Source organism: Phyllostomus hastatus, unplaced genomic scaffold (assembly GCF_019186645.2).
Source record: "Phyllostomus hastatus isolate PE091 unplaced genomic scaffold, TTU_PhHast_1.1 phas_contig_113, whole genome shotgun sequence".
NCBI classification, from domain to species: Eukaryota; Metazoa; Chordata; class Mammalia; order Chiroptera; family Phyllostomidae; genus Phyllostomus; species Phyllostomus hastatus.
In genome coordinates, this window is record NW_025333530.1 from 14,170,504 (window position 1) to 14,180,125 (window position 9,622).

The 9,622-nt window shown below is 44.1% G+C and overlaps 1 protein-coding gene across 1 annotated transcript; it reads right to left on the reverse strand.

Annotated features, from left to right (window-relative positions):
- Positions 1–1,654: 1,654 nt before the first annotated feature.
- Positions 1,655–4,513, reverse strand: SMIM35 (small integral membrane protein 35). Its single transcript, XM_045837500.1, has 4 exons — positions 4,472–4,513; positions 3,470–3,614; positions 2,409–2,442; positions 1,655–1,748 (listed from the first exon to the last, which is right to left on the reverse strand). The coding sequence occupies exons 1-4, from the start codon at positions 4,511–4,513 to the stop codon at positions 1,655–1,657; spliced, it is 315 nt and encodes a 104-aa protein (XP_045693456.1).
- Positions 4,514–9,622: the final 5,109 nt, after the last annotated feature.

A 9,622-nucleotide genomic window follows, 5' to 3' on the forward strand; every position in this document is an offset into this window, starting at 1 on the left:
AGCTTCCCCAGGAACTCAGTTTCCCTGGATTGAAAAACTCCACATTAAGAAACAACCTATTAAGATGGCATCCCAGGGCAGGCTCATTCTCAGCAGGGCAGAGACTGGAGGAAGTAGTGACTCACAAGGCAAACTGTTCTGCTATCTACCAGGCTGCACTTGGTTCCTGACTTCCCTTGTGCATTCTCTGTTTTTTTTATGTCTGGCCTGGGTTCCTCCCCCCAACTCTACCATTTCTGGTCTAACTTCCCCATCTCAGGGCAGGCCTTGCACAGGAAATGCAGAACACCAGGAGTCAGAGCTCTCTCACCCCATGCTTACCCCATTGCAAGAGACTAAAAACAAGAACATGTTCTAGACTGTTATCAGCCCTGTTGTCAAAATTGTCTTGGTGGCACTGAGACTGGTAAGCAGCAAGGAAAACAGAACCAGGTGGTGGACAGTGTCTGGAATTCCCATATCATTCCCATATCACCTCCATTCCCATATCATTTTGTCTATTGAAGATAGGACAAGTTTTCCCTGGTGTCAGCCCTGCAAAGGGAAGTGGTCTCCTGTAGCATTCCAGGTAGAGCTCCCCTCTGGTCTCCAGGTCCAGCCCACACTGGGCTGAGCTGGGGAGGGCTTTGCCTTTCAGGATACATAGAACTCCCCACACAGGCTCAGGGACCTCCTGGGGACCAGTCCTTCCTCCCTAGGGAATGGCTGCCTCTTTTACTCCTGTGAGAAAGCCACTGCTACTCTGCTGGACTCTGTCCCCAGAGGCATGACTCTCCTGGACCTTTTATGCCACGGGAGGGTGGTATGCCCAGAAAAGTTGTTGTCCACAAACCAAGGAAGATAAAGGCAGCCTGAGGGAGCCCAGGAGGTACCGGTGCTGACCCAGGAGTCTCCTCCTACAGAAAAAGAAAAGGGAGGCTGACAAAGTGATGAGGCTTGGTAAGGATTCCTTTATATTGTCATATCTTCCCCAGCTTCTCCTGAGCAAGAGGAGAGTGGCAGAGGGAGGAACACCTGGAGAAGTTGAGTGTGGTGGTCTGTGGGGGGCAGGGGGAGAGATGACAGAGAAACTGAGGGTCCACAAGGGACTGCTGGAGAGAGAAAATGTTTGGATTGAGAAGAAGCAACTGGGATGTGGAGAAGGGATGAGCTTGAAGGCAGGGGAAAGAAGGTATGACCAAAGAGTCAGCCATCCATGAAGCCAGCCCATGGTTCCTGGGCTTAGAAACTTCAGAAATGAAGATCTGGAGTGATGCTTCTTGAACAGAGTAGGCATCTGGAGCCTTAATCTCAGAGCAAAAGGTTGAGACATAAGTTCTACTTTAGAAGGGTCTGTCTGATTAGAAATAGAACCTCCCCAGGAAAGAAAGGCAGGGCATGGATTAGATGGACAACTGCCAAAGAAACAGCCCAGTGCTGGCAGGAGGTGGGGATAGCATGACCCTGAGCCTTCATTTCTGAGATCATCTTCTACAGCAACCACCCCCAAGAAGGTATAGGATGAACCAAATTATCACTTTGCGTTCCAAGCAGACCTTGGTGCTAGGCTTGCATGCCTGGACTGTCTGAAAAGTTTACTGGGACATCACTCAGGAGCTCACCAACCTTTCACTCACCTCTCATGGGCTCCAAAAACCTGGATGCTGCCCCCACATCAGACTAACCTATTGGAGAATCTCAGGTAGCCTGGACTGCTGATGTGGCCACTGATGGTAAAGGGTAGACCCATCTCCAGCTCCTTTGAGTTCCTGAGAAAGAATATCCAATCAGGTTATTGGGGCTGAGAACCTAGCTTCTTTCTGAACCAGGACATGGAAAGAAGTTCCTGGCAGTGGCTCAGTGACTTACCTTCCAGAATAGAAGCTACCCCATCTCTCAGAAGCAGATAAGGAGCAGGCCTGCCCTGTGGCAGAGAGGACAAGATGACTTATCCCAAGAGGATTTTCTGACTATTGTTCCCTGAATCCCTGATTGTCTTCATTTGCTCCTCTCAACACCACACTATGCTTGAGATTACATTATTTGTAATTAGACCTAGACAGTGAAATACCTGGAGACAGAGACTATGCTTAGTTATCTTTGTACCCTTAGAAACTAATACCACAATACCTGCCATAATAAATCCTTCCTGAATAAATGATGAGTAGATGAATGAATGAATGAATGAATGAATGTTAAGGGAATCACTGTCATCAGGGTCTTACATGATCTTATCCATGTACAAAGTTTTCATTCACTTTCTAAAAATTCTAAATAGCCCCTGGCTCCTTCTGTTTCTCTTGTTTGCTTAGGGGAAGGGGAGGAGACAGGGAAGGGAAGCAGTAAGCTTTGGTTTCATATCTGATCCTTTCTCAAGCATACTAACCTTCCACCCCCACCTTACCCAGACCTGCGCTGAATCTACTCACCGAATTTGATACAAGTTGAAGACAAAATTAGGTCCTAGGGAGACAATCCAAAAAGAGAGGATTAGAATATCCAGGGAAAGCTGCCCATCACCCCTCTGGGAGCATCTGGTGCTCCCTTACCCCTGTCTGGGAGGAGTGGAGTGGCTGGTTGGGCCTCAGGATACTGTGGGTAAGTCCCAAGTTCCTGAACTTTCTGCCTCCTGCCCCATACCCCATCTTCCCAGACTGAATCACCAACTTTTTCAGGACATATGCTGCCACTGGGTATTTCTCTTCTAAGGGTATTGATTACCCTGGGAAGAAAGCAGTCCTAGCTTGGAACCCCAAAGAAGCAGATCTGGGCTTCAGTCCAGACTCTACCATTTTTCAACCCTGACTTTAGCCTCACATTTTCATCTATAAAAACAGAGACTAAGAATTTTGTTCTTGCATGGACTTTTAAAGAAAATCATATTATGAAAATGGGCATTGGCACATAGCAGGTGTTTAACAAGCATTTGTGGAAGCTGTTGAAGTTAATTGCAGATCTGGGAAATGTTCTCTACCTCTCGGCATTTCAGCAGGCCCTCCCAGCTCTCCTGGATCCTAAGAAAAGTGCAGCTGTGGGTCAGAGTTGGGCATATCACACCAAATTCCAGGAACCTCCCACTAAAGCTAAAGCATCAGCAAGCTTAGGAGAGGACCCCAACCCACAATCGGGGAAGAGATATACAGGGAGCCAGAGCCAGGGACACCTGGAGCTTGGCCAGTCTAGGCTGTTGCCTGTGGCCTGGAGGCCCATACAGGCCTTAAGGATGAACTCCTGTGAGCTCTGAGAGAAAAGGAACCTGGCTGCTTGGGGTGGGAGGAGTTCCCACTCCCTTGATAAAGGTGCTAGTACCCTACCCCCACCACCTCAAGTGCTCATCCACCTACCCAAGTCTTCAACCACTGCAGCCACCACAGGAAACATTTTTGCATGGCACCATGCTGAAGAGTTTGCAGCCCCACCCAATTCCCCAACTGCTACAGGAGAGGAGGGATTTGGCAGAAGTGGGCTACAGAGTCAAGTGTTCACTCACCATCCCAGCAGTACCCATGCTGGTACCATTTGGCCAGGCTGTAGCCCAGGACAAACACAAGCAGCAGTGATAACCCCATGCCAAGGATCAGACCCAGGGTGCTGATGGAATCCTCACCTGCAGAGACACAGCATATTTCACCCAGCTGCCCAGAGCCCTCTCAAAGCCCCTACACCAACTAACCATGTCTCATTGTTATTGCCTCCCTCCCCATTGCCATCAAAATGACTGGCCCTTGAGACTCTTGATCTGAGCTAGCTAGTTCAGCTAAGTCATACTAAGATATGAATGTCAGATACCTGATTTTTTACAGTCAGCTTGTTTATCCAAAGCAACAATCCACTGACAGTAGAAACAGTTTGACACTGAAAGGCCTTTCCAAAGCCACAGACATTCTAGTTGATAGAACAGGCGCTAATGGTTGGGGAAGAATCCAGGAGGTCACTCCTCAGCATGAAGGCTGCTGATCATGAAGGGAAGCTTGGAGGGCCCTAAGAGCAGAAACCTAAAGATCCTCAGTAGCCTCCTCACAAAGCCCACATACCCTGTGTCAGGGTGTTAACTACTCTTGGGCTCTGTTTGCTACTTATACTCATCACTTCTTCCCTTTATGTGGTATGAACTTCTAGCTAAATTCATATTTTATTTGTAAAGCCAAACCAAGAGAGAGAAGAAGAGAAAGAGAGGGGGAGACACAGACAGACAGATGAGGGAGGGAAGGAGCGAGACAGAGAAAGAAAAAAAACATTCAGAGAGATGAGATGGGCTCTAAGAAATGGCAGAGAGGGAAATCAAGTTTGCAGGAAAGGACTGACATGGGCGTATCATGGAGACAAAGTATCCACCCAAGAAGGGAAGGAAGAAGAAGGCCAGCCCCACCCCTACCATATGGCATACCAGAGTGTGGGAGAATAAACTGATGCTCCATCTCCATGGCCCCATGTGTGTGGGGGGCTCCAGGGTGTTGCTGAGAGCCTAGGAGGTACAGTGAGTAAGTACTACCTTTGGCACAGCAGGCTTGTGTCCAAATCCCAGGTCCACCATTTGCAAAATGTGGACCAAAGCAAATCCCTTTCCCTCACTGGAGTTCAATTTGTTCTTATGAAAATAAGCATAATAATAAATATACAGTCCATGTGATGATTAGTGGAGATGCCATATAGAAAGAGCACTTAGGAGAGGAACTGACATACACTAAGTGCTTAATTGACATTAATTATATCATCATTGTTGCTTTTAATACATTATCTAATAGTACAATTGTATTTTCAAAATACTTTGCAATACCCCCAACCCACGCCTTTCCCTCACCCATGCCCCTTGGCCCTTCTTCCCATTAAAGCAGCCAGGTTATTATCTCCTCATTAAAGAGTATGTGAGAGCAGAATGCAGAAAAAATAGGTCTCTCTTATAGTTTTAGATTACAAAAGCCCAGGCCATTAGATAAATGGAAAGGATTCACAACATAGACAAGTGAGCAAAGAAAGCTTACCCTCCTAGCCATATCAGGAAAAAATTCTCCAGCCTGGGGATGGACGGAGAAAGATAGATGAAGAAAAAGCACTGGGAAACACTGAAAAGATGTCACTGGGTCCCAGGGAGAATCCTCATTCTCTGATTCTAAGCTGAGCCCCAGGGAGGCAATAGAATTCCCAGGCAGAGCTGTGGATCTGAGAGCTGAACTGAGCTCCAGAAAGACAAGACTACAGTAAGAATAGTTGAGTGGAACTCCTTGGCAAACAGAGCCTCAGACAGCCTTGAAGAATTGCTGTACTCTCTCATGGCATGGAAATAACCAAATGATTTGTGTCCCTAGGAAAGCAGGGAAGTCCCAGAGAGGCCCTCCAGACCTGAAGGAATCACACAGCAAGGGTCTAGGCTCACCTCTGCAGCACTCTGTATGGCTGATGCTCAAAGCCCAGTCCAGTGGATGGCCGTCACTGGGGATGCACCATGGGTGCCAGTGTGAGCAGAGGGCATCAGGGATCAGGCATCCTCCCCAACTCCTTAGTTCCCAAGAAAAATGGGAGAATCCCCCAAACCACTAATGGCATCTTCTCTGTGCCAGGCACTGTTCTAGACACTTGTGGCAATAAATGCAACAACAACAACAAAATAAATCCTTGTCCTCATGGAGATGATATTCCCAGTGGAGACAGATAACAACAAAATAAATTATATGGTATATTGGAAGATGATACATGCTAGAGAGAAAGAAATAAAGCAGAGGAAGAGATGGAAAGCATGGTGGGAATGAGAATATAGTTTTAAATAAAGCAGTCAGGGAAGCCCCTATGAAGAATGAGACAATGGAGGAGAAAGCCCTAAAGGAAGTGAGAGAGAGAACACACCATGGAGATAGCTACAGTAAAAATGTTCTAGGCAGAGGGAGCTGTAGGTGAAACTAAGGCAGAACATGCCAAGCACATTCCCAAAGCATCAAGGAGCCCTGAGTGATGAGTAGTGGCAAGGGATGAGGGCAAGCAACCAGAAATGAGGGAACAGGAGCCAGATAACATAGTGCTTGAAAGCAATAAGGGCAGTTTTGTTTTTTGTATGAGCAAGATGGAGAGGATTTTGAGTAGAGAAGTAACATGATCCAATGTTTTAAAAAGATCATTCTCATAGTTACTGTGTTAGAATAGATGGGGTAAGGGACAATGATGAAGCAGGGAGACCAGTCAGAAAGCTACTGTGAAATCCAAGCAAGAGATGACCATTATCCCTGACAGGTTTGGCTCAGTGGGTTGGGTGTCATTCTGTAAGCTAAAAGGTCACTGGTTCTGTTTCTGGTCACGGCATATGCCCAGATTGTGGGCCAGGTCCTCAGTTGGAAGCATGAAGGAGGCAACTGATCGATATTTTTCTCACACATCAATGTTTTCCTTCTTCTCTTTCTCCCACCTCCCTCTCTCTCTAAAAATAAATATTTAAAAAATCTTTAGAAACAGAGAGATGATCATTGGAGGGAAGTAGTGCAAGAAACCAAGAGGCCAAAGTCAGGGAAAGATCATTTATGTGGATAATGGAGAGCGTAACAGTGACCCAAGAGCTCAAGAACTCAGGATAGTGACCCAGCCATGAATGGACAGATGACTCAAACAGGTGTGGTAATGATGTTATTGGTGTTTGTGGGAGCTGAGGTTTTGAAGGGTTTCATAAAGAAAAGTCTCTTTGGGAATAAAAAGTACCAGCAGGGGACTCACAGGCCTTCTGGAGATCCAGCTGGTGAGGGAAGGAGATGCATTACCTCTGCTTGCTACCATTTTCCCCTCCCCCAAAAGTGCTTTCTGTCCTAGGCAGCTTGCAGACACAATTGCTCTATTTTATCTATTTATCTTCCTAGGATGCTCCTTTAACTAATATTATTTAGTCTCCTTTTTGTATACCTTTAAATTTTTATTATAAAATATTTGATGCACACAAGAAGTACATAGAATGACATGATGAACATCTATGTGCCTACTATTAATCTTCAGAGAATTCTAAAATTTTGCTATTCTTGCTTTATAGGCATGTATCTCAATTTCAGAGTAGTCCTCTTCTACCTCTCCCTCTAAGTAACTATTCTCCCAAATTTGGTGTTAGCTTCTCTATTCATGTTTTTATACTGTTATCTCATTTTCTCCTCATAAGGTATACATGCAAGATCTGTCCAGAAAAAGTCCAACAATTACTAATATAATGAGAGTGGTTTGTGCAACATCAAAGTAACCTGGCAGCCAAGGATAGTGGAATGGGATGAGCATGAATGAACAATGACAACTTCACTGTACTAGTCAGTGGGGGTGGTAGACACTGTTGAGTGAGCATGTGTATTGTGTGGCTGTCACATTCAAAATGATGAGCAAGTAGAGCAACAAATCTGCATCAAATTTTATGTTAAGCTTGAACATTCCTCCATGGAAACTATTTGGATGATTCAGAGGGCCAAGCTATGGGCAACCGGTGATTGACAGCTTCATCATGACAACACACCCACTCATGCATCACATCTCATGCAGAGTTCTTGGTGAAACATCAAATCACCCAGGTGACTCAGCCCTTCTATAGCCCAGATTTGGTGCTCTTCCCAAAACTAAAAACACCTTTGAAAGGGAAGTGATTTCAGACCATCGATGAGATTCAGAAAAATACCATGGGGCAGCTCATGGCGATTGCAAGAACTGTGTGAGGTCCCAAGATGCCTACTTTGAAGAGGACTGAGGCATCATTGTCCTATGTGCAATGTTTCTTGTATCTTGTATCTTCTTCAATAAGTGCCTCTATTTTTAATAGTATAAAATGGATACTTTCTGGACAGACTATATATATTAAAAATTTGATTTACATGTTTTCATTTGTTTTCAAATTTTATATAAATGATACTAGGTTTACTAATCACTGCTAGAACATGAATCTACCTGGAATTCATTTTTGTATAAGGGAAATTACAAAATACTTAAAACTGAATAATCCTGAAAACACAACATTTCAAAAAATGTGGGTTGAGGAGACAGTCCAGGGAGATGAAGGCAGTGCAAATTCACAGGACAGAGATGAAAACTTCACAAAGAGAGAAGCCCACAGACGTGCAGAGTGTCCCCCACAAGGATGAGTCAGTGCATGTGAGAGAATCTGAAAGGATTAATGGGAACAGTGTCTAACATTCAAAGAGGGCTAAGAGTAAGACCTGTTCCCATAGGCCATACTGGAGAAACTCAAACTTCACAGGGCACTGGACAGAGAGCTCAGGAAAGCGTTGCCTCAATAGTGGGGAGCAGGAAGCCCCAGACTGAGCCCACCTAACAAATCATAAAACTAAGACCAGAAGGATGAAACGGCTTCCAACAAACTAACTGCTTCACAGAATATTGATAGGAAAACAAAAATATCCAGCACCCAACAAGGTAAAATTCACAAGGTCCAGCATTCAATCAAAACTACCAGGCATGCAGAGACACATGACCCATAATAAGGAAGATAATTACTATTGAAACCAACCCAGAACTGACAGGGATGTTACAACTGGTAAAGAAAGACATTAAAGTAGTTGTTATAACTCTATTTTATATGTTCAAAAATTAGACAGAGGCATTCAAGATATAAAAGAGGCCCAAATCATATTTCTACAAATGAAAACCACAATGTTTGGGATTAAAAGTACTTTGGATGTGATTAACAGCAGATTAGACATTATAGAAGAAAAAAAGTGGTGCACATGGAGACATAGCGATAGAAACTATCCAAAATTGAATACAGAGGAAAAATTAATAAAGCAAATGAAAAGAGCAACCTAGTGCATGTATAATTAGAGTCCTCAAAGGAGAAAGGGAGGACAGAAAAAATATTTAAAGGGATATGCCCAAAAATTTTCCAAGTTATACATTCAAACAATATATTTCCACCCTGGCCGGTGTGGCTCAGTGGATTGAGTGCTGGCCTGTGGACCAAAAGGTCACTGGTTCAATTCCCACTCAGGGCACATGCCTGGGTTGTGGGCCAGGCCCCCAGTTGGGGGCATGCAAGAGGCATCTGATTGATGTTTCTCTCACACATCAACGTTTCTCTCCCTCTCCTTCTCTCTCTTTTCCCCTCTCTCTAAAAATAAATCAATTATATATATATATATATATATATATATATATATATATATATATATATATATATTTCCTTTCCTACAAGGAATTCTGGTGCCAATGGTTGATAACATAACTGACTTTCTTTTTCATTACATCACAGAAAGCCTAGACTGCCTTAGGAAAGAAAGGATTACATTTCCTTCAACCAACTCTCCATAAGACTCACCTTTTTCAACAAAACTGTATAAGTAAATTAGAAAGTGTTCAGGACAATGGTATGGTCTCTGGTAAGAGCTTGGGGTGTATTTATTTTTATTGCTTATAATGACAAATATTTAGAACTAAACAAAGCAGATGGATAAGTTAAGGTGTGCTTTCTTAGCAGAAATTGGGCAGCTGAACTCTTTCTCTTCTGTGCCATGCCTATGCTGAAGTGGGACACTCTTCAGACACAGCCACCCTTCCTCAGAAACAGGTTTAGAACATCTCTACTATAGGAAAAATTAAAGATGAACAGAAAATCCTTTCCTGGAAATTTACATAGGGAAACATTTCGACCAACTCTAATACTTTCCATTGAAATGCAGGTTTT

What these genes read in the sequence shown, in the direction of transcription:
- SMIM35 (XM_045837500.1), bottom strand. Translation starts at nt 4,513, where the DNA reads ATGGTGGACCTGGGATTTGGACACAAGCCTGCTGTGCCAAAG. An exon ending in ACAAGCCTGCTGTGCCAAAG is followed by an intron (nt 3,615 to 4,471) that starts GTAGTACTTACT and finishes GGCTCTGGGCAG; the next exon opens with CTGGGTGAAATATGCTGTGT. An exon ending in GCATGGGTACTGCTGGGATG is followed by an intron (nt 2,443 to 3,469) that starts GTGAGTGAACAC and finishes TTGTCTCCCTAG; the next exon opens with GACCTAATTTTGTCTTCAAC.